This window comes from Passer montanus, unplaced genomic scaffold, assembly GCF_014805655.1.
Source record: "Passer montanus isolate IOZ18808 unplaced genomic scaffold, ASM1480565v1 scaffold41, whole genome shotgun sequence".
In the NCBI taxonomy this organism is placed as follows: domain Eukaryota; kingdom Metazoa; phylum Chordata; class Aves; order Passeriformes; family Passeridae; genus Passer; species Passer montanus.
In genome coordinates this window covers 2,784,875-2,808,177 of record NW_024368930.1, presented here as the reverse complement: position 1 = coordinate 2,808,177, position 23,303 = coordinate 2,784,875, and the positions used below count along the sequence as shown (strand labels likewise).

The 23,303-nt window shown below is 47.8% G+C and overlaps 1 protein-coding gene and 1 long non-coding RNA gene across 4 annotated transcripts in view; both read left to right on the top strand.

Moving 5' to 3' along the window:
* Window positions 1-12,711, top strand: part of PMEPA1 (prostate transmembrane protein, androgen induced 1) — a 44,557-nt gene extending 31,846 nt beyond the window's left edge. Inside the window, exons 3-5 of one of the 3 annotated variants that reach the window (XM_039719351.1) lie at window positions 770-924; window positions 6,716-6,769; window positions 7,376-12,711. In XM_039719351.1, the coding sequence (XP_039575285.1) occupies window positions 770-924; window positions 6,716-6,769; window positions 7,376-7,942 (776 nt within the window). In that variant the 3' untranslated portion in view covers window positions 7,943-12,711. Of the gene's footprint in view, window positions 1-769; window positions 925-6,715; window positions 6,770-7,372 lie in introns of all 3 variants that reach the window. The other 2 variants (XM_039719350.1, XM_039719353.1) reach the window with 2 other exon arrangements.
* Window positions 12,712-15,609: 2,898 nt separating this feature from the next.
* Window positions 15,610-23,068, top strand: LOC120507145. The gene is made up of 4 exons (XR_005628690.1): window positions 15,610-16,018; window positions 21,733-21,880; window positions 22,471-22,620; window positions 23,043-23,068. It is a non-coding gene; the product is annotated as an uncharacterized LOC120507145 (long non-coding RNA).
* Window positions 23,069-23,303: the final 235 nt, after the last annotated feature.

Genomic DNA, 23,303 nt, shown 5'->3' with positions numbered 1-23,303 from the left:
CAGCAGAGTTAACCAGATAGTCTGTTGTTTGCTTGTTCTTGTTTGTTTGGAGGGGTTTTGGCAGTTTTCCTTCCTGCCAGTTCAAGCCACTCAAGCTGCCACTGTCAGCTGGCCGAGCCCTGAGCCGGGGCTGTCTGGAGCTGTGGGATGGGGCCCCATGGCAGATGCATGGCACCCATCTGGCGTCTCACCCCAGGGCAGGAGCTCTTCCTGTGGTGGGTGGGCAGCCTTGGAAACGGGGGCTGCCACTGCCTGCTGTGCTGTGCTGTCCCTGGGCCACCGCTGTCTGACCCCTGGGACAGAGGGGATGTGCCAAGGAGGGCTCAGTCCTGTCCTCCCCGCAGGAAGGAGGAGTGGTGTTGGGAAGAGAACTGCTGAAATTTAGCTTGCATTTAGCTGAACTGTTTGAATAGGATGAATTCTGTTGGTTCATGGCTCTGCAGCCTCAAGAGAGGCACGTGAGGGATGCTCTGGTTTTGTGCCCAGTGCTGGGGACACCCAGGAGGTCTTTGGGAAGTCCGGTCTGTGCTGTAGCTGGGAGACACTCTGCAGTGTAGCTTGTCTGCAAAGATCCCTCCTGGAGACTCTCCTGTGACACTGAAAAAGTGAATGAATGAGGTTTTTGTGGGCTCAGGACACAGAGAGCCCACGTATCAGGGCTGTAACAGGAAGGGTGCAGCGGTGTCAGTGTTGTCTCAGCCACTTCAGCTTTTCTTGTGCTCAGTTACCTGCTCCCGGTGGCTCAAAAATCTGTCTGTCTCTCTTGCAGCGGAGTTGGAGTTTGTACAGATAATCATAATCGTGGTGGTGATGATGGTGATGGTGGTGGTGATCACGTGTCTGCTGAACCACTACAAACTCTCTGCGCGATCCTTCATCAGCCGGCACAGCCAGGGCAGGCGGCGAGACGAGAACCTCTCCTCAGTAAGTCACACCCTGCTCTTCCAGCCACACATGCCGGCTTATGTTTGGCCTTGGCATCATCTGTCTCTCTTTTGGGGGTGAGGGGGCATTTTAGGGGTGCCTCTGGCTCTTTAGGGTGCTGTGTGTATGGACAGCCATGGCCTCTGCCTTTGCCCTGAGCTTTGCAATTTGGATTTTACGTTAGTAAAGTGACTGCATGAGGCTGTTCTTGGCATGTCCTGTTGCTGAAACCACCACCCCCAGCTGGTTGGGGTTCATGTGCCTTGGTTTAGCACTCCCAGACTATCCAGTCCTTGGGCTCCAGTTAGTCTCAAGTGACTGTATAAAAACTTCTGCCTGCCCTGCAGAGAGCAGGAAATCCTGAGTAACTCGCTCCAGTTTTCACCAGTGCTGCTGCCATTACTGTGGTGGAAGGGGCAGAAATCACAGCCAGACAAGCAGAGATCTCTCCAAGGGGATGTGTGAGAGGCTCTCTGTAACACAGACTCCCAGCTCCATAAAAGCCTGAGGAGAAATGTGTGAATTGTACCTCTGACAGGGATTTGAGGGGAAGCCTCACCAGCCTCAAGGCAGATGTTGGTTCATGCAGTTTCCTCAAATGTAGTGGCTCAGAGAGACTTAGAAGGATGTACAGAGAAAAGGTATCACATTTTCTTGAAGGGGAGCATGTACTGTTCACTGCTGCCTCCCTGGCTTTGTCTCCACTGCAGGGATGTCTTGTACAGATACTTCTTTTTTTTGGCATTCACCCTGAAGGGTTTTTAGAGCCCTTAAAACAGGGCTCCCCCAAGGTCACTGCTGCACGCCCCCTCCTCTGCAGGCTGCCAGGGCAGGCTGGACACACTGCTGCTGCTGTGTGGGGCTGTGCTCCCCTGAATAAATTCCATGCTTGCTGCAGGAAAAAGATCAAATACGGAGATTGCTTGGGGATTTTTTTCTTCTATTTTTCCATTTTCTTTCCTCTATATTTTTTTGAGAGGGCTATCTAAGATCTTTCTTAAGCCAGCCAGCCTTCAGTGCAGTTGCAGGCTGTCCCTTGTAGCTGCTGATTTTGTCACACACCACACTCATGTGTGAGGTCCCTTCTTGGTCTCTTCTTGTGAGGGGGATGCCCCTGGGAAGGAGAGCTGTGCCAATCCCAGCCCAATTAACCCCTTGTTGTGTGGGCTGTGAGCACTGGGCTGTGATCCCAGCTCAGGGTCTGTCCTTGCTGCAGCGGGATCGGAGTGCTGGGAATGCCTGATCCCACGGGGTGCCTGATCCCACGTTCAACCAGCTGGTGTGAGGGTGGAGGTGGCTCAGGCACCTCCCTGCTTTGGGGCTCAGAGCCCAGCTCCCCACACACATCCCAGCTCCACCCGGAAATCTTGCGTTCCTCTTACGGTCCCGTGCACCCACTTCCAGCAGCAGCAGGGTGTGGGCACCCGAGCACATGAGTTATTAAAAATAGCATAAATGTTGTTTTCCCATTTTTAGATCCTTTCACTGCATTATCATGTCCAGAATGTTTTACCTGCACAATGCCAAATGTGTCGTTTTACATTTTCCAAGCAAAGTTCAGCTCAAGCCCTCTTTATTTTAATACAGTGATTTCTGTGTTCTTAAGAAAGAACTTTTTATTTTCTTTAAAAAGAGTTCAGAAGGCTAACATGGAGAGAAAAGAGAAAATTACATGGAGATTGACCAGGAATTTTAGGTTGAATGAAAAATTGACTCTTTAAAAAACAATTCCTTTTCCCCCTTTATTATTTTTTTTCTATTTTAAATTTTACCAAGCCAAAATTTCCAGCCATTTTTTGGCTCAACTCTGTTACTTATTCAGGCTTCAGGCACATCAGTGATTAAATGGCTTTGCAGCAGTGTTTGACCTCTGTGCCTCTGCTCGACCCCAGTGAGGATGTGCACTCTTCAAAACCTTTTTTGAGCTAAGGAGAGAAATAAGAATATATATTTTTGGGGTTTTTTTTTCCATCTTTTTGGTTGTTCCCCAGGAGAGAAATAAGAATATATATTTTTGGGGTTTTTGGGGTTTTTTTTCCATCTTTTTGGTTGTTCCCAATCTCCTGCCCTGTCCATGCTGTGCATGCAGCACTGATGGAGTGGCAGCAGAGATTCCCTGTGGTCCCAGCACCCTCCTGATGGGACAGAGAAGCCCCTCGTGCGCTAACGAGCAGGAAGCTCGTTACAGGGGGATCCAGCATAATAAACACCTTAAAGCCAGCACCTTTTGTGTCTGTCAGTGGAAAACAGTCTGAAGGAGGGCTGGAGCCTGGCAGGCAGAGGGCTGGATGCTGGTTTATGCAATCCATTAAACTTGCACTGAACTTTTTAAATCCCAAACTTCGTTTTGGGGTCGTGACCGCAGACGGGCACTGGAGCTGCATTCGCGCTTTTCATCTGCTGAAATATTAAAGCAGTTCATCCCATGGTCAGGATGCTGCTGGGTCTGCTGGAGTTGTCCTTTTTTGTTGCTGCAGCTCAAAAATTACAGCTGAAGGAGAAATTAATTTCCCTAAAGGGTTTTTTAATGCGGCTCTCACTGGCAAGCAGATTTTGTATTACTTCATGCGTTTCTCCATCATCGTTCTTGCTGTACTTAAACTCTTGTCTCCTCATGACAAGTACCTTTTATTTTCCAGAACTAAGAATATTTAAGAAATGCTACTAATAACTTTTTTTCCTTTTAGAATGGCACTTTCTCTGCACCTTTGTAACAGTGGTATCCCACTCTCCCAAGAAAAATTACCTTTGTGTCCCCCAAAATAGAAAATGAGTCTTCCTGAAGGCTCAGAGACTTAATCTGCACCATGCAGCCTTACAGAGAAAATTCTCTGACATCACTAAAACAAGTAGTTCTAAAAAAAGTTGAAGATTGATGTCTAAAAAGAAATTTTAGAGTAATTTTAGGTTCTGCAGCAAGTCCTGCAATACTTGTGGAGGCTTTTACAGCTGTGTTGCTCACCAGACAGCAGAATCTCACCTTTCATTTCAGAACCTGTGGCTTTCTAAGCTGTTCATTGTTGAGATAAATTTAAGTCCTAAAAATTCTGAAAATCAGAGGCGGGTGAGGAGAGGCTGAGGATCTGCAGTGATGTTGCTCCTGCAGTTTTGCTGGACTCAGTGGGGCTGTGGAGCCATCCCAGGGCCAAAGTAAAGGCTAAAATCAGGGATGTATCCTGTCTCTGAGGCTGTGCCCTCCTCTGATGACTGATTTCCAGCACTTTTATCTTGCTGTGGAGTTTTTAGGGGAGCTGAGCTGCTCCCCAGCTGGGTTTCATGGTAGTGTGTGAGGCAGGGGTTGGTTTTGGGGAGCACTGGGTGCCTGTGGTTGATCAGCTGTGGGCACAGGAGTCCTGGGGGAGGTGGTTAATAATGGCTGCAGAGATCAGCTCCTACAGAAAATGGGTCTCCTGTCTGCACCTCCCCTCTCTGCACATCCCATTTTAATGCTGTTTCTGCTGCTTTGCTACTCTTGCATCCACGTGTTGCCCAGGGCATCATTCCTGGACCTCATCTGTACAAACAGATGAATGGTGTGTGAGGCAGAGCTTTGATTCCAGGCGCATGGGCAGGATCTTGGTGAGGCTCTGGGTGCGTGGGCACCGAGGGGCAGGGCACGTTTGGGGTGGTGGAGCAGCCCTGCCCATCACCTGCCACAGCGGGATGTCCCAGCTGAGCCTGGCAGGGCTGGGAAGCACCAGGAATCTCACCAGCCACCCTCGTGGGAGCTGGCTGACATCACTCCCGGGAAAGGGGGGAGCAGATGGGATATTGCCATGGCACTGCCCACTGCCAAGTTAAATATAAAGCATCTAGCAGAAGGCAGCGGGGTACTCGCCGCTCAGGAAGTCTGCCACGGGGGCATGGCAAAGTAAACACAATTTTGGGAGTGCTTCCCGCTCCTGCCCACTGCTTCAGCGTCCTTTGGGATGAGGTGACAGGCTGGCAGCACCTGTGGTGGCACTGGAAATCCTCCCTGGGCCCTTTGGTGTCAGTGCCTGAGCTCAGAGCTGGAGGTGAGGGTTTGTCCTGTGCAGTTCCTCTCGGATCTCTTGGCTGCTGGGGGAGTTTGACTGCAGACTCTCCCTGCAGGCCAGAAATCCGTGTGAAATGGACCAGACTAAACAGTCGATGCCTGTGTAAACAGTGGCATGTTGGAGTCTCGAGGTCTGGGGTGAAGCAGGGCTGTGTTGCTCAGGAAGGGCCATGGGGCTGCAGCTCAGCCAGCCCCCTGCTCAGCTGTGGCCAGGGAGCGTGCTGGCACTGTGGCACCTCACCTCTGCTCCGAGGAGTGCTCCTGAAAAAGCCATGGAGAAGGGGAAGGCTCTGGGCGGTCTCATTTCCATTTAAATCTGTTTTCCTCGCACTGGCACCAGCCCTGCCTTGAATTTTGTGTGCAGAGCCCAGCTTCAAAACCCAGAACCTGATGGATTCTCTCTGTACCTGATACCACATCCTATGCCAAAGGAGAAATATATTCCAGCACTGGGGAAAAATAAGACAGCAGGAGGGTGGAGGATATCATGGGTGATTTCTTTGGAGATTTTAATGTGGTGTGGTGCTGTGTTTGGGGCAGGTGGAGCAATAGGAGTTCTCACAGGAGGAAGGTGTGTGGTTTCCTCAGACCAGCCTCTCAGTGCAACACTTAAAGGGAAAAAAGGGGTTTCTTTTTCCCTTGGCATTTTTTTTTTCCCCACTGGTGCTAAATACTTCTGCCTGTGCCTGGCTTACTAGTGCCAGAACTGGAGATTCACCTGCAAGGAACTGGGAAGTTCCAAGTTATAATTACAAGCCTTCTGGCTGTTTTCCTCCAGCTCTGCCTGCCAGAGGGATGTTGCTATATGTGAATATTAGCAATATTTAAATATTGCAGTTCCTAAGGCAAAAAAGTCTGGGGTGAACTGTGCACGCTCAGAGTATCACCAGCAGATGGGAAGAACCTTTGTTTGTTTGTTTTGATCATGAATTGTAAACTAGTCTCGGAGTTTGGGGGAAATTGTGGCTTCAGCCTGCCTGGGGTTGTTGGCACTGAGGTTTGGATCTCAGGATCAGGGTGATGCTTGCAGTGTAAGAAAGCCTCTGCACTTCATTCCCTCAGTCTATTTAAGTCAACGACCATTTACTCTTTGGGAAAAAAATACTCTGAAACCATCCTGTTGCTACAGAGTTGGGTTTTTTGGTTGTTTTTTTTTTTTTAGCCAAATCAAAATTAGCCTTAACATTTGGTTATTCACTTATTATCTTTATTTTCCCATGCTGTCCGTGGTTGTGAGCATCAGAATGTGGGTGTGAGGGGTTTTTTTTTAGTTTGGTTTTTGTTGGTTTTTTTCTTGTTGGTTTTGTTGTTTTTTTTAATCTTGTCATTATTTCATGGAGCATTTTTTGATGTCTTGTGAATCACCCACGGCTCATGGATCACAAATTGAAAAATACTCCTCTGGCATGTTTGAACCAGGGAAAGAACCCTGCTGGGGGTGGGAGGGGGGAAGTCTGCAAACAGGAGAGGGTTGTTTGGTAGTGCTGTTCTCACCATTCATTCTGCAAACGATCCATCAGATGGAGATGGAGGTGCAAGGGCAGGGAAGTTTTGCTCGGAGGGGATGTTTTCAGTGGCCATTGGTACCCTGGAGCAGGTACCCACATGATGCCCAGCACACACGATCATAGTTGGAGGTGCGGGCAGAGCAGGAACACCTTGGTGGCAGTGTCTTCTCTAGGTGACACCTGTTGCAGAAGGAGTTTCCACCCCTGCCATCACTCACCCTGGCCTCTCTTCTCCTTTCCCATGCAGGAGGGAAGCCTGTGGCCTTCGGAAAGCACCGTGTCGGGGACCGGCATAACCGAGGTGAGGGCGCCGCGGGTGCCGCCGCCTGCAGCAGGCCCAGGGCCTGCAGGGCCTTGGCGGGCAGAAGCCTGAGCTAGGAAATGCCAAGTCAGCATGACTGGACCCTAGCAGCCCCTCTCTTCCTCCTTGGGACCCTGCTTATCTCCCTGTAAGCCCATAGGTCACTTTCCCCTGACCTTTACTATTGGACAGTTTTCAAAACCCCTGTAGGGTATAAAAACCCCTGATTCTGCCCGGTTCGGCAGAAGAGCTGTCCCTGGGAACCTTCGTGGAGACCCAAATAAAAGAACCCTGCAGAGCCCATACAGCGCTTCTCGCTCTCTCTACGTCTGCTGCCACGGCACCTAGCAAACTAAAAGAGCTGGAGATCACAAAAGAGCTGATTATCACTAAGAGCTGCAAATCACTGTAGCTTGCCTAGGCTGCCTGAGCTGCCACTGAGCTATCCCGGCTCTCCCCGCTGGGCAGAATTCTGCCCTGTGGGTAGTGACCGGTAATAGCTGGCCCCCGAACAGCCAGCCGGGGCTCCGAGCCCATAGCCGCCCGTGCCGCCGTGCCCGGCCCCTCACACCTCTCACCCTTTCCCTCTCCTCTCCCTTCCAGCAGCAGATCTACACCCCGCGGCCCAGCGAGCGCCTGGCAGTGCCCTCCTTCCTGCAGAGGGACCGCTTCAACCGGTTCCAGCCCACGTACCCGTACCTGCAGCACGAGATCGACCTGCCGCCCACCATCTCGCTGTCGGACGGCGAGGAGCCCCCGCCCTACCAGGGACCCTGCACGCTGCAGCTGCGCGACCCCGAGCAGCAGATGGAGCTCAACAGGGAGTCCGTGCGGGCCCCCCCAAACAGAACCATCTTCGACAGTGACTTGATAGATAACTCCGTCTTCGGGGGGCCGTGCCCCCCCAGCAGTAACTCTGGCATCAGTGCCACCTGCTACGGCAGCAGCGGCAGGATGGAGGGGCCGCCGCCGACCTACAGCGAGGTGATCGGCCACTACCCCGGCTCCACCTTCTACCAGCACCAGCAGAACAACAACGGGATGCCCCCCATCTTGGAGGGCAGCAGACTCCATCCCTCACAGATCAATGGCCTTGAGAGCACAACGACGACGACGACGACGACGACGGCGTGGAACAAAGAGAAAGAGAAACAAAAAGGGCACCCCTTTTAAAAAAAAATGAAAAAAAAAGGAAAAATGAAAAAAAAAAGGCAAGAAAGTAAATGAAACACTCTGCACTTCTCATGAAAAGAAAAAGGAGAGAGAGAGTTGAGGAAGATGAGCAAAGAAAAAAAAAAGAAGCCCTTCCCCATCTCTCCGTGTATAAATATTTACTTGTTATGTCTGGTCTGAATGCACAAGCCTACCAAGCTTGCAAAAACATTTCTTTATTGAGCTGTGTCTAGACGTTTAAAAAGGAAAAAAAAATTCAACTGTAGTCTTTTTTTTTTGTTTGTTTCTAGTTGGGCTGTGTGTGAATGCTTTTTTTTTTTTGTTTGATTATTTCACTTATCTTTAAAAACAAAATATTTGCACAAAAACCATTTTGTTTAAAGATCTGCAATATAAATATATAAATATATATTAAAAATAAGAGAAAGTGTATGTGTAAGGAGCAGGAGTATTTTTGTATTAGAAGAGGCCTATTCAAAAAAAAAAAAGTTGTTTTCTGAACTAGAAGAAAAATGGCAATTTTTTGAGTGCCAACTCAAAAAGCATGTATTACATTGTAAAAAAACAAAAAACAAAAAAAAAATCAAAAGCAGGGGTTTAGAGTTATTTATATAAATGTTGAAATTTTGCACTATTTTTTAATATAAATATGTCAGTGCTTGTGTTGGTCAAAGCCTCTATCATGTCTACCATGAACCTGTTAAGGGATCTATGTGGAAGTGAAGAACAAAGTAGCTGGAAGGGGAGGAGGATCGCTGGAGTGGAGATGCCAGCCCTGGGAGGAGCGGTGAGCGAGACTGCAGCTTATGCAAATCCTTAATTTCCAGAGTCCCTGCGCGTGGCCGCCGACAGCCACGGCTTTTATACATTCCCTACAAAGCAAGAGGAGTTGGTGTGTGTCTGTCTGTCATCCGGTAGGATTATTGGAGTAACAAGGTAAAAAGAAAACTCCCTGCTTCCCGCAGTCAGGAATGACTGAAGCAGGCAAAAATTACTTGATTTTTTTTTTCCTTTTTTTTTTTTTTTTTTTTTTTTTGGACAACCTCTAACTTTTTGGAGGGGAGGGTGGTGGGGGTTGAGAATAAACTTCTGTGTCTGAAGGAACAAAAGTGTTTTTTGGTTTATTTCTTTCCATGTTCAACTGAAGGGCCCTGTTGGAGCCAAAGCGGTGGTTGTGGAAGTCGATGTGAGGAACTGGTAACGCACCCACTGGCTGCCCTTCAGCTGGGTTTAAATGTCTCGTTGAAAGGACGAGCTGGAAAGTGTGGTGGTGGTGAACATCATTTTCATTTTGTTTCAACCTCCCAAACCTCAATTTGGGATAACGGGCGCGGCCGTGTCCCGCCGCGCCGCCGTCCCTGGTTGTCGCTATTTTTGACGTTTGTTATCCAGCTAAAGAGGCACCAGGTACAGTAGATGGAAATGAGTCTGCTCCTGTGTTGTATTAATTAAAGGCTACAAAAATAATGCTTAAGGCTTTAGAAGCAACCCCCCTTTACCTCTTCTGGGACGTCCTCCCCCAGGTCCCGCTGCCCTCCCGCCGCCGGGCGTTGCGCGTGGTTCATTTCTCTTGGTTTCGGAAGCGCTTTGTCTTGCTCTGCTCTTGTTTACATTTTTGTCACCTCGGTGTCTGGCAGGGGCCTCACCCTCGTGGTGAATTCGCAGGTGACTGAGTGAGTGAGTGAGTGGGAAACCTGAGAGAGCGAGGGGGAGAAGGCAAAAGGGAGAAATCCCGTCGTGGGTCCCGTCTCTCCGGGCGCGAGGAAGGGTCGGTAGGGAGCCACAGAGAGCGAGGATTTCACAAGGGGGTGTGATTTGATTTCCTGCAGGATGCTATCTAGTAGAGTGACATAAATGAAAGATATAAAGGCAATAACTATTGTTTTTAAGCAACTTTTTTATTACTTGAAAAAAGAAAAAAAAACATAACCATGAGAACGGTTTTGAAGTTCTGACCATTTGAACAATATTTATATATATTTTAAAGAAGATGATGAATAGCTGAACTTGAAGTTTGATCATTGTTTTTTTGCTTTTTGCTTATTTTTTTTATTTCTGCCTAGAAATAGTCCTGTACCTTCTCAATACTTCAAACTGCTTTTCCACAGCTCTTGAAACCTTCATAGTTTTACAGTTACATAACCTAAATTTTGATGACCTAAAAAAAAGAAAAAGAAAAAAAAAGAAAAAAAAAAGCCACAAAAAAGAAAGTAATGCAAAGGAATAAATCTAGTTTGTCATGAAAGGTACAAAACTGGTGAATTTGTACGAGTTTTTAAAATGTATCTTTCCTTTATGTAACATGTCTATTTAGTGCCTTATTAAACAAACAGTAACCCTCCCTTATTGGAGAGGGGGACACAAAATCATCGTTAGCATTACAAGTAACCAGCGTCTGGTCTCTTGCTCCTTTGGACCTTGCATTCACTTTTCCAGTCCCTTTTTCCCGGAGCAGCTCCCTGTGCCTGGCCACACCTGCTGCTCCCTTGGCCGCTGCTCTGCTCCGACTGTTCTTAGGGAACTTGAACACGTTTTATGCACATTATCCTACCCGGGGAGGTAGGAATCTGTGGTGGATATTGTAAATGAGATACCAACCAAAAGAGAAAGCGAAATATAATATCTACTGCCCTCTTGAGCCAAAATGCGTGAATAGTGTTGTTGGGGTTGGGTGTGTTTGTTTTTCTGTTTTGTTTTTTGGGGGGAGGGAGGGGGGTGTGTTGTTCAGTGATCTGAACTAGTTTTGTTTGCTATTAAAAAAAAATACGGTTACCTCAGCAGATTTTGGGTGGAATATGCATCACATGTTTAAAACTGAGCAGTGAGTAAAGAGGTGGTGTGGGGTCCAGAGCTTGTTAAGAAATGAGATTGTCTTGTCACAGGGTGTCACCTGGCCACCAAACCCCGTGGAAAAGTCAGGGAAGTGGGCAGGGGCTGGATAGGCACAGAAGGGTAGTGGGAGAGGGTCTGAAGATGCAGTGCAATTGAACCCAGCTCTCATGCTTGAAAGTCCTCGAAATTTCAACCAATTCTTTTTTCCCCCTATTTTTTTTCCTCCCTCCCCAATCCTCTCCCAGTGTGAGCTTTTATTTGTCTAGCGTCACCCCAAGCTCTGCGGTTGAGTGATCAGTTTGTTGAGTTCCTGGGTCCAGTTTCATTTACCTCTTTCTCTAGTTTGGGGAGCTTAATGAGTGTGAAATGGGGTGGCTCATCAACACCAAATTTCTGTTGCAAATGATGCCTTTCAGCCCATCCTTGCACAATCCCCAGGCTGCCACCTTTCCCTGGTCTGCTGCAGCTCCAGTGGGGAGAGCCCCAGGTCCCAGGCCGTGGGTGCAGCTCCTCAGCAGAGCTCAGCTGTTATCTTTTGTCTTTCTTCTGTCCATCCCTCTCTTTGCAGTCCTGAGAACTGTGTATTTCAAGTGCAGATAACAGATCTGGGGCCCAGATCAACTCCCAAGTTCTGAATGGGTGTTTAGAAATAATGGTCTGTTCTTTTTTTTATTATTATTATTGTTGTTGTTATTGTTGTTATTATTATTATTACTACTATTTAATGTTACTTTTTGCCTCGGGGTCCATTTCTTCCCCATTCCCACGTCCCAAATTGCCACCAAGGCAGGGAATTTGCTTTGCACACCCTTGCTGATGCCCCGTTCCTCTGGCCTTGGTGCAGCTCAGTGGAGAGCGGTGCTAGAGTGTCCTGCAGCTGCCAGCACAGAGATTCAGGCCCCTTAAAAGTGATTTATTTTTAAAGAAATGCAGAAGAATCAAAGCACTGCTAATGCTTAGCAACCTCATGTCCTAGCCTGTCTTTTTGCTCGGAGTTTTAAGTCGCGTTAGCTTTAAAAGGGGTTGTTGATCTTACAGAGTTTCTTAGCTTACAGTACGGCAAACAGCGTCCCTAAAGTGCCCCCAAACCTCACTGGCCTGGAATGGGAACGTGGCTTTGCTGGTTCTGGTGGGTGGAAGGATGGGTTTCATTTGGGGCTGACACTGGTCAGACACGTGTTCCCTTCACAACCCTTGGTTACACTGGTTTGAAGACTCAGCTTTACTAATCCAGCGTGTTGTTTCCATGAGTGTTACAAAATTCATTCTGTCTTAAGTGGGGTCTAAGGAAATCCAATTGCTTTCTGGAGAATCACCCTTTTGTATGTCTATCGAATTATAAAATTGCACTAACTGCTATATTAAAAAAATCAAGAAATCAAAGCCCAATGTTTTTCCTAAGGATTGGGAAAAGACTGAATCAGATGTGTAGCATTAACAGTGCTAGGCCAGAACAGAATGAATTTTAATCTCTTCTGTCTCTGAACTGCTCAGAGATATTCTGTGTACAACACAAATCTACAACAAAAGAAAAAAAACAAAAAGAAGTTTTCCAGAAACTGCGCTTCAAATTTTTGCTGTACTATAGAAGCTCATGAAGGACAACATTAAAGTCCTAATTTGCCTGCCTTATAGACACATTTCATTGTATTAATATTTTCTTAAACTTCCAGTTGCATTGTGTTGGCTTTGGAGTTTGTTATAGGCAGTCCTGTATCCTGAGTTCTGTTCAATTTAAACTTATGTAAACTATTGACAGCACATGCAATGCAGTACTTATCTATATTTTGCTGTTTTAGTATGAATATGTACTCTGATGCCAATTTACAAAAATCTGTTGTAAACGCTTCTTGTGTACCAGTAACCAATAGTGGCAATTATATGTCATTCTAAAAGCTGCAATACTTATACAATAAATTTTACAATACTTTGGAAAATTTGCCTTCACCTTTTGCTTTGTTACCCAAAAAAAACCCCCAACAACAAAAGAAAAAAAAAACAAAACGAAAAAGCAGAGTTTGTCAACACAATGTAATTTCAGTTTTCCTATTTTCTTATGAATGTTGGAAAATGAATCTGCTCAGTTTTGGATATTTGTGTGGGTTCCCCCTTCCTCGTTGTGGAGCACAGCCCCAGCTCTGTCCCCGGGGAGCTGTAGCTGGTTCCTGGTGCATTTCCCTGCTCCCTGTGTGTGTGTGCACGTAGAGCTGTTTCCTTTGGAGCAGGTCAGGTGCACCTACAGCTGTTTCCTTTGGAGCAGATCGGGTGGCCCAGCTCCAAGCCCAGAAGAAGCATTCCTGGTTTGCACCACTGTCCTACACACGGTCCTGCCTTTCAGCTGAGAACATCACTGATGGTCAGAAGGTCTTAACTTCAATAACGTCAGTCAACAAGAGCTGCACAGATTGACTCAAATCCTAAGCACAGAGAATTTGTGTGACTTTTTTTTTTTTTTTGCCTTTCTGAAACTGTGGTCAGATTGCAGTGATCACATTAAAGCGATTGAAAACTTGACTGTTTGCAGGGGGTTTTCTTTTGTGTGTCTGAAGGATGGATGTCCTGTAGATTCACCCAGAGCTCAGGTTTCTCCCTGGGGCTAAGAGATGTGCAGTCATTAATCCCTGGGGTTTGCTGCCAGCTCTGCCCAAGCCCTTGGTCTCTCCAGCCCTGCTCTCTGGCTGGTCACAAACGTGTAATTCAGGTGGCAGCACTGTCAAAAGTGTAAAAAAAGTTAAAAGTGGCCCCTGGTTTGACAAGCAGCTGCTCAGCTGCTGTGGATGGGTTAGTGGTGGACACTTGGCTTTGATTTGGGCACGAGGAGCTCCTGTGGGTTTCAGCAGGATGCTGGGGTGCTCTGCCTGTCCAGTTATTTGCAGCACAGCCCCAGGCTGATGGTCAGCTGGGAGAATATCTCTGGGAAGGAATGAAAGCAGCTCAATTGCAGCCCGGGGAGGAGAACTGCAAACCCATCCCTCTGGCTCTGATTCTGGATCTGAGCCACTCACCTCCTGGTTGAGGTTTGTTTGTGGGATTCCTGGTGTCCTCTCTGCATTGCTGCTGGAAAGACAGCCCAGGCTGGTGCAGTGCTGGAAAGCAGCTGGCCTTGGTTGGAACACTTTTCCCTGTGGTAGGAAGTCAGATGATTCTAGGGCTGTGCCAATGCTGTGACCCCAGTGCTGGCTTGAGCAGCTCCAAACCCTCCTTCCCACCTTGTGCCCAAAGAAACACCAAAACACAAAATTTCTGAGAGCTGGCAATGCCCCTGCCCCAACCCCAGGATCACAAATATCCAAGTGGAATGAATACATCCACCTTGCCCCAGGCATGGTGAGGCAGGGAAAGGGCAGGATTTGGTTCGAATCGCTGTTTCGAAATTACATTTTTGGAATCACAGCTGAAACCAACATCTTCCCACAGAAAAAGAGAACTCAGCTGAAACCACATTTTCCAAAAGGGAATTTTTCTAAATTACAAAAAAAAAAAAGGAATCAAGTTCAACCAGTGCAGTGTGTGGGAATGGGCAGAGGTAGCTGTTACTTAGCTACCTTTCCATGTCTGCTGGGGAGATCTGGGGACACTGCAGCGCCACTCATTGACAAAAGATTATTTTTTAATGCTTGGGTTTTGGTCGGATTTTTTTTTTTTTTTTTTTTTCAGTTCAATGGAAGAAACAATTCTGTGACTTTTGGAAACCACAGGTGGCAAAGCCTTTGCTTTTAAACAGATTTCTGTGCTGCAAGTGGAATGGAAGTTAAGAAATCAGGTTCAGATTTTCCCTGTGCTTCCAGCACTGAAGCACTTCTTGCAGCTCTTGTGGGCCTCCATGGTGCACTGGCTGGAAGGTGCAAATTCCAACTGCAGAGAATTTAAAACAATTTTTTTTTTTTTCTTCTCTTTTGTCTCCATATTTTCCCTGTTTGTCCTGATCCAGCTCTTCCTCTCTGCTGCTGCCTCCCTGCCATCCTCGGGGTCCTGTCCATCCTGCTCCTGCTCTCCTGGCAGGTGATTCATTGCTCAGGCTCATGCCTGTGTTTAATCTGGTTTGTGCCTTCAGGGCACCAAGCAAAGCCCCTTTGGGGCTTGTCCAGCTCTGGTGCTCAGGGATGGTCCCATCACTGATTCCCTCCCAGGAAGGACAGGGATGACCTGGAGTGCTTTGGGGAGTGAAACCTGGCATCAGCCTCTTGCTTTTTTTGCTTTTTAGCCTGCTCAAGCTGCATTTCCCTGGGTTGATTTATTGGGGTTTTCCCCTCCATGCTGTGCAGGCAGAGCCCTGTCTCACCACTGAGGGAGGGGAAGCCTTGACCAGGGACAGAAACCCTGAGTAAAGTGGCTGGAACAGATTCTCCCTGCAGTGATGGCTTTCACTGAGGTTTGGTAAGAAAGCAACGTGCTCTCACGGGGATCCTGCTCTTGACTCTCCCAACTGCAATGGGAATTTACTCCAAACACTTGCTGCTATCCCTTAAAATAAAAAAAGTTAATAAATTCCAATTGCTTTGGCATACAACAGGGCTGTGTAACAGTAGCAAAAACAAAAGAGCAGACAAGAGAGAAGAAGAAATAATTACTGTCCTACTGCCCAAGGGTCCCTTCATTTGAGGTCTGATGGGGTCAAAACTGATTCCCCCTCCCTCTTCCCTGCTCAGGAGCCCTGCAGACAGCTCTCCCCTCTCCTTGGAACAACAGGGCCTTTGCTCAGGGCCAGGCAGGAGGGCAGCTGGCCCAGGTGGGGGATGTGGCCCAGGTGGGCACAATTTTGCCATGGCCCAGGAGGCAAATTTAAGCAGCTCCAGGGAAGGTGGAGATTTGTTCTGAGGGTTTTTCTGCTCTTCTGGAGAGTCAGAGCTACAGGAGGTTTTGCAGAGTCTTTCCTGACCAGGTTTCTGAAGCTGCCTGGATGATATGAAGAAAAGATAAACCCTCTGAAACAGCAGCCACCTTTTTTGAGTTGAGATTGGAATTTAAGGCATTTTTTAGGGTACACAAAAGTGGGTTTCAGGCTGTCCTGGGGCCATGCTCTGCCAGAGCTGTAGGTGTGCTTTTTCTTGCTCTGTGGCTGAAGCCCATTGATCATGGCAGCTCCAGGCCCCCTTCCCTTCTGCCTTGTGCCCTGGGGAGCCTGTCCTGGCTGAGCAGGGCTTGCTGGCTGCTGGAGACTATCCTGCCCAGCAGGTCAGGCTGGTGGCTGCAGCACTTTGGAGATTTGTCCCTGTCCTCTGCCCACGGAGAGCCTGTTGTCAGGTAAGACTGAAAGGTGCATAAATGAAGTTTAGAGCTTTGGCTGAGCAGACTGCACTTGGCAGGGGAGAGGTGACACGGAGCCCTCCATGCAGTGAGCTTGGGGTGGGGTTTGCAATGCAGAAATGGGGGAGAGCATTCAGTGCAGGACTCATCACTTGTCAGCTCCCCGTGGGTATTCATTCGCCCCTTGCTCAGCCCTGAATCACTTCAAATGCACATGGTTGCCTTGGGATTGATTGTTATCAGCAGCAATAAATCACAATCACAGCAGCCAGTGGTGAGTTTTGGATGCCAGTCAAAATGCAGCTCCTCAGAGTATTTATCTCTGCAGAGGCAGGGAACCTGGACACTGAACAATTAGATCAGCGTGGCTCTGTGAAGCTGCATTTGATTAAGAGAGAAATTGCAGTACAAAGTTATTGCTTGGTGCTGCTGTGCATTGCTAATAAGCAGCCTGGCTTTAAAAACAGAGAGGCTGGAGATGGGAGCACAAAACCCCTCTGAGCATGGTGTCCAAGCAGCAGCAGCATCCCCCTGTCCCTCCTGCTGTGGCCTCGCTGCTGCTCGGGCACAGAAAGGAGGCAGGAGCTGCCCTTGGCCACCAGGAGTGTGCACAGATGTCCTCTCTTCTCATTCTCACTCTTCCTCATGCCACTGGAGCTGCTTCAGAGGCCTTTAGGATGGGCACAGAGCTGTGGGCAGGGCACGGGGCAGTGTCCGTGTGTCCCAGGCAGTCCCTGCAGTGTCACAGCTGGCAATTCCCAGTTTGCCACTCTCTGTTCCCAGCAAGGGATGGGAACAAGCTGGGCTTGGCCACAGCTCCTGCTCCAAGACAGCACCACTGAACCCACATCTCCAGGAGCAGAGCAGCCAGCTGCCTTTCTGCACGAGGCCTTCACACATTTCTGCTCTTTGGGCCCATTAGGGTGGGAGTTGAGCATCCTAAACACTCCAGCTCTAAAACAGTCATGCAAGCACCCAGTCCTGCAAGACCAGCCCCTTCTGGGTGCTTGGTTTTGGGGAGGGTCTCTGCAGGTCTGGGGTGAGCAGCAGAGCTGTGTGAGGAGGGAGCTGGGTTAGGTTTAACTTGGGGTCAGTGCACACCAGGTGATTTCCCAGGGAGGGTGATGGGCTTCATGCACAGCTTTGTTCCACACAATTTATTAATGTGCACACACAGATTTATTTTTTTTTCTCCCTTGGATCTCAAACCCAGGCTCTGCAAGGTTCAGATGAGCAGAACCAGGGTAACAAACAAATGTTGAATGACCCTGGTGGGCCCCACTGCCTATCTCATCTCTGTTTTTCTCTTGAGAGCTGCTGCTCCTCCCTGCTCTGCTAAGCAGGTCTGTTGATTTTCCTTCCTGAGGAGGAAAGCCTGAGGTTCTCCAAGAGCCTGGCCCTCGTGCTCTCCCTCCCCACTCCCAGGGCAGCCCTTCTGTGGGCCTGGAGGAGCTGAGCTAAATATAAGCTGTGGAGGGGAAAACAGGGGGAGTTGGAGGAGGTTGAATGAGAGGATCTGTTTATTTTCCCTCTGATCTCTGAGCCCTGTTATGTTTTATTGCTTTACAAACAGGAGGTCTGGAACACTTCCTTCCCTCCTGTGCCAGTGCAAGGTCAGCTGGGTGCATAATGCCTGCACTTGAAGGAAAAAATACCAACTATTTACAGTAATGCTGTACGAGTGGCATGAAACTGGAACTACTTACTTTCTCCAGGCCAGGTTTTACTGTAAATGCCCAAATAAGCTATTTATATAAACAATTTCTGTGTATTTGCACGTCCACCCCACTGCTGAGAATTTATAGCTGATGAGTAACCTGTGTCAGAAGAGCAACTTTGATTGCAGAAAACCCCTCTGGAAGGTGGTGCAGGCAGGTGCTTTATGTGCAGAGGATCTCAAGGAAGGTGAGGCACCTCCAGCACGTTTGTTCCTTCCCTCTGCAGGAGGATGTGGTGCCCACAGCCTGGCAATGCTTCAAAAGAAACCCATTTTGGGGTGTGTGGTGTTTGAGTGGCTGTGTCAGAGAGCAAAGGGGCAGGACCAAGGAATGTAACTGAGATTCTTCATGCTGTAGAAAAGGCTGGTGTGAGGCAAGGCTTTAAGGAAGCAGACTAACTCAAAAAAATGTGTTCAGGTTTACTCAGCTCTCCCCATTCATCAGAACATGCCCAAGTCCTCAGTGAGGTTTCAGCTCAGAACAGAGATCTGGGACTGAGTCATGAGCGAGTGTAACTGCTTGTGAGTAATTGCTGGAGCCAAATGTCAGCTTGGAAAATGGGCTTCATCTCTTCTCTCAAAGTTCTGGTTTATGGGAAAAGGCAGTGGTTCTCCTTTCAGTTCCCTGTGTGGGTAAAGCACAGCCACGAGTTGCTGCTGTGGGTGGGAGTTTGGCACCCCAGGACATTCTCCCTGCTGCTTTCTGTCCCTGTCCTCAGCTGCTGCACTGGCTTTAGGCCTTGGGCAAATGGGACAAATGGCATCCAGCACAGGTACAGGTTGCTTCTAAAGAAATGCTGCATTATCAGCCTTACACAGAGAAATTCCTGCCTGAACCTGAGGCACTGCACCCTGCTGTCCTCCATCCCCACCTGGCTCCCTGTTAGCCCAGGACTCGCCCATGCCTTGAGGGCCAAGGTTCAGCTGCACAAACAGCCCCAGCCCTGTCCCCCAGGGCACCCCAAGGTTTTCCTGGCAAACCCAGTGCTGACACTTCCACCACTGTGATCCCCAGCCTGCCCTTCCTGGGTATTGCAATTTCTTCTCCAGATCTGGCTGAGATACAGGGTGACAGGCTAGAACTGGAGTGGAATCAAAATTGCATTTTAATTGTAAACATTTGTCCAGAAATTAATGTTTCTGAACTAATGTTTCTCTCCGACCAGTGTGTTCAGAAACAAATGACTCTCACTAATTGATGTTCCCTGAATTGTACACGTAGAAATTCAACCATGCATAATTGAAAATCCCCCTCTTTCAGCAGGTATCCATATAATCACTCAACTGATGTGTTTGCTTGTCCTCTGGCAGATGTCACCTAGGACTCACATGGCTGGCTGGAGGGGGCTAATTTCTCCAATTTTTGTTCCTTGTGTTGGATTAAACATTGAAAATCACTATAAACAGGCTTCCATATCTAATAAATTTGCTCATAATCCCAAACATGTACCTATGAGGGAATGTTACTGATGCCTTCCTCCTTTGGAAAGGTGTATTTTATACCTTCACACCTCGGAGGTCAGTAATCCCATTTGTCCCAGTGTATAAAACAGTGCTGAGCACCTTTCAGGAGCCTTTCAGCAGCTGATGCACGGCTCCTCTGCAGTGGGGGCAGAAGGGACTTGGCTCTGAAACTGGGCTCTGCTGTGCCCAACCAAGAGCCTCAAATCCCCAGGACCCCCCCAGGGAACTGACAGCCCCAGGGAGCAGGAACAGAGCAGAGAAGTGAGTGTAAAATCACTTTGAGTGAAAGGAAGGCTGTGATTCACTGCTTGGTGCAAGAGGCAGGTGAGATCTTGCCCTGCTGCAAGCCAGCTCCTGGGGGTGACAGCAGATTCCAGGAGGGTGAGCAGCAAGTCCTGCACGCAGCTGCTGGAAATGGGTGTGCTTTAGGGGAGCTGTGGGGTTGGTATCAATCAATTTTGCCTGCTCCAGTAACAGCCACAATGGGTCCCAGCAGGGCTTTACAGGAGTTTCCCTGGGGTGCTCTGACCTCTGTTGCCATCAGCCTTAACAGGCAAAACTAATCAAGGTCTGTTCAAAAGTAATTTTGCATCACAGCATCTGTTGAGGAGCAGATAATCAGGTTTTATTTATTTATTTGTTTGTTAATAAAGCTGTATAACAAAGGATTTCATCATTCCAGTGATATTGAATGTAATGTGCTTGCAATAATTAATGCCACCGCTAATGGAGGATTGGAATTTTGCCTTAATTATATCATTAAGGCACATTTCATGCATTTAATTGTTTTTGTAAGATGACAGCCAACCTCTCCTGCCTCATATTTCCCATTTCCAGATTCAATTGCTTCCCATGCAAGGGCAACCTGCTAGTAATGGCCTCTCACAGATTTTGCTTTCCAGGGGAAATCAAGTGGGTTTTGGTTAGATATGCCAATACTTTTCAGGTTAGCAAAGCTTTTACGTGTTGTTTGTCAATGTTAGTGATGAACAGATGCACTGAACTCTCCCTCCCTCCTTGCTGGCCTGGATTTAATGAAAAATAGGGGTGGGGGGAAGGGGAAAATGTGTCAAGACAGAACAAGAAGGTTAAAAATCAGTCACAGGCTTTATCACATGCCTTGCTGCACCTGTGGGAGGTTAAGTTTGGGTAAAACACGTCATGTCTGATCCAAAATCAGGAGTCTTGGAATCTGCAACTGCAGCCTCAGAGGGGAGGATGCTGTGATCATTCTCATGGGACACCAGCAGTCAGGAGGCTCAGGGCCCTGTGCAAACTTTCCTGCTTGTTCTTTGGAACTAAGTTTGTGTCTGTAAGGCCAGAATCAGTCACCCAGCAAGCCCAGGTTCCTGGAGAGGCATCTCAGAGGAGTGAGGTGAATTAGTGAGGTTCATTGTGCTCCAAACCAGGACCCAGAGCCCTTGGCTTGGTGGTGCACAGGGGCTCGTTTGGGATGAGTAAATACAGTTTGCACTGGACAGGAATTTGTAGTTATGTCTGCAGCTCCCAGCTGCTCAGGGGGATGGGAGTGGTGTGTTTCTCTGGTTTGTGCCTTCTCTGACTGCAGCTCTTTCCCGAATCTGTAAACATTGCTGCATAACTACACAAAGGCACAATTCAGGGCGAGGATGGTAGGAAAGGGGAAGCTCTGCTGCAATACAGAAAATATGAAGTTGCCTTGAGGGTAATCACTGCTGGATTTTGGACCATCTGAGCTAAGCCAAAACCTGCCCAAATGCCATCCAGGTGGCAAAGCCAGCAGCCCCCAGTTGGAATGTCACAAAAAGCAGGTAAAGCAAGTGGAGGAATGCGAGTGGATTGTGCAGACAACAGAGTGGGAGCTCCCATGGCAGGAAGCAGACCCAGCAACTGGTGAATACTTTGAAAACCTTTCCAAGTTGTTCCTGCAGCACTGAGTGTGGGAAGCATTTGGGAGCAGGCTTTTGTTCCCAGGCTGTGACCATGCTGCCTACTCGACCTCAATTAGTTCAGTTTGGAGCCCAGGGGGAATGAAGCCAACTGTGCTTTCCTTCTCTTCTTCCTTCCCATCCTTTCTTGCTCGGTGTATGAAAGAGCTGAAGCTTGGCCAAGGCACAAACCCCATCCAGCCCTTGCTGGGATCTGCAGGAGAGGTGGAGGAGCCCTGTGGGTTGTGAGGACACAGAGAGGAATCCCTCACCAGAAATGTCCTGCACTTCTGCTTTGCCACTGGCCTGCTGGAAAGCTCTCACTTATCCTGAAAGTGATGAGGGACATTCAGGCACCACGTCCTGGTTGCATGAAGCCCACTGGGGAAAATAACTGAGACACAGACACAAAAAATCTAAATAACAGGTGTGAGAAGCACTCATTTCCACTGTACAAGGCAGTGCAATACCATCTCACATCTTTCTACAAGGAAACTGAATTTCCAGTTCAATTTTGCTTATAGGTTCTGTTTCTGGAGTGTTTCATCAATAAATACCTTCCCTCCCCAGCCCTCTCCTTACTGTGATTGTTAGTAATAAATTTATGTTGTGTTTCATTTCAGGTTGTCCAACAAAACTGAGCACCATTAATTGTCATTCTTGGAATAAGCAACAACATAATTTATCAATGTGGCAATAACAGTAATGTTTGTATTTCCCAGTCTTGAAACACTTGGATTGGAGATGACAGCATTATAATTGAAAATAATGGTAATTATCTGTCTGCAAACCTGTTTTGTTGCTACGCTCAATATCTTCTTTGAAACCAGTCATGAACTGAAGTCACCAAAAGCAACAATAAACTGAAAAGTCATTTTCCTAGAGATTGGTGCACTGCATCTGTTGTGTGGGAAATAACTCTCCTTTTTCTTTTGTTTGGGATTCCAAAATGGTCTGTGGATGGAGAATTTCAAATCAATACCATCAGGAAAAATCAGCTGCTTCTATTTGGCTGAATTTGAAATGTTATATGATAATATGAGTGTTTTTAATATATGGATCTATATGTATGTACACCTTGAGATCATTCATATGGAAACAAGACACCTGCTGTATCAAGATGAGAAGGGAACATCAACATAATCCTTTATGCTTCCCTAGTGAAAATTGCCAAATGTGTGTTGTCAAATGTGGGCACCATATTGAGTTGGGTGTGAGCTGAGCACTGCCTGAGCCCAAGGAACAGCATTTCCTCCTGGGAATTCTGTACCAGGGCAGGGCAGGGATGCTTTAGGCTGTGTTCGTGCACATTCCCCTTTTTATTGCTGGTTTCAGGTAATCCCCCCCTTTTGCTTTGCCAGGTGAGACACTGGCCCCAGCTCCAGCTGGGCAGGGGAACCACGGGGCAGCATCTCTGCAGAGCATCCCCACTGCAGCCAAGAACCAAATGAGAATTTTGGACCCTTGCAGCCTGGATTTGTGGCAGGAGCAGACAGGCAAGGGCTTTGAAGGTGACAGCTGCACTCAGGGAAGGACTCTGGGTGTCAGGGTGGGGTCCAGCACCAGCTCCTCACAGCCACTGACACCTTCTCCTTGGATCCTCATTTCACTGTAAGCTATTGAATCATTCCCTTATGAACTAGTTTCTGTTGTCCTTATTAACCAAGGATTAATTAATTATTAATTAAGCAACCCAGGCTACTTATTAATTCAACTTGTTAATTAAGTATAGGATACTAACGAGGCAGCTTGTTAATTGAGTTGTCAGAGTGAAGTGAGGATGGAGGGGAGGATTTTTTCCTGCCCAGTTCCTGTAGCAGAGCCAGGAATGTGGCTCCATGTGGGGACATTTGTCGTGAGAGCTTCCTGAGTGGGGTCAGGCAGTCACAGCTTTGGGAGAGCTTTATTTACATTTATTTCCTTTTACTGTCAGCCCAGAACAACCTTTCCAGAAGAGACTCCAGGAGCTGCAGCCCAATATTTCAGTGCTGTGTGCAGGACCAAGCAGGGTAAGCTTGGGGACAGGACCAGTGTACCCAGGGTACAGAGGCATGGAGGTGACCTGGAGCTGTGGGGGATGATGGATGGCAGTGGCCTCCTGCTTTCCCCAGTCTTAATGAGATGCACAAATGGGAATTTTGCTCCTTGAAATCCCTTTAGCCTAAGACAAGAAAGCTCTGCAATTTACAGACAA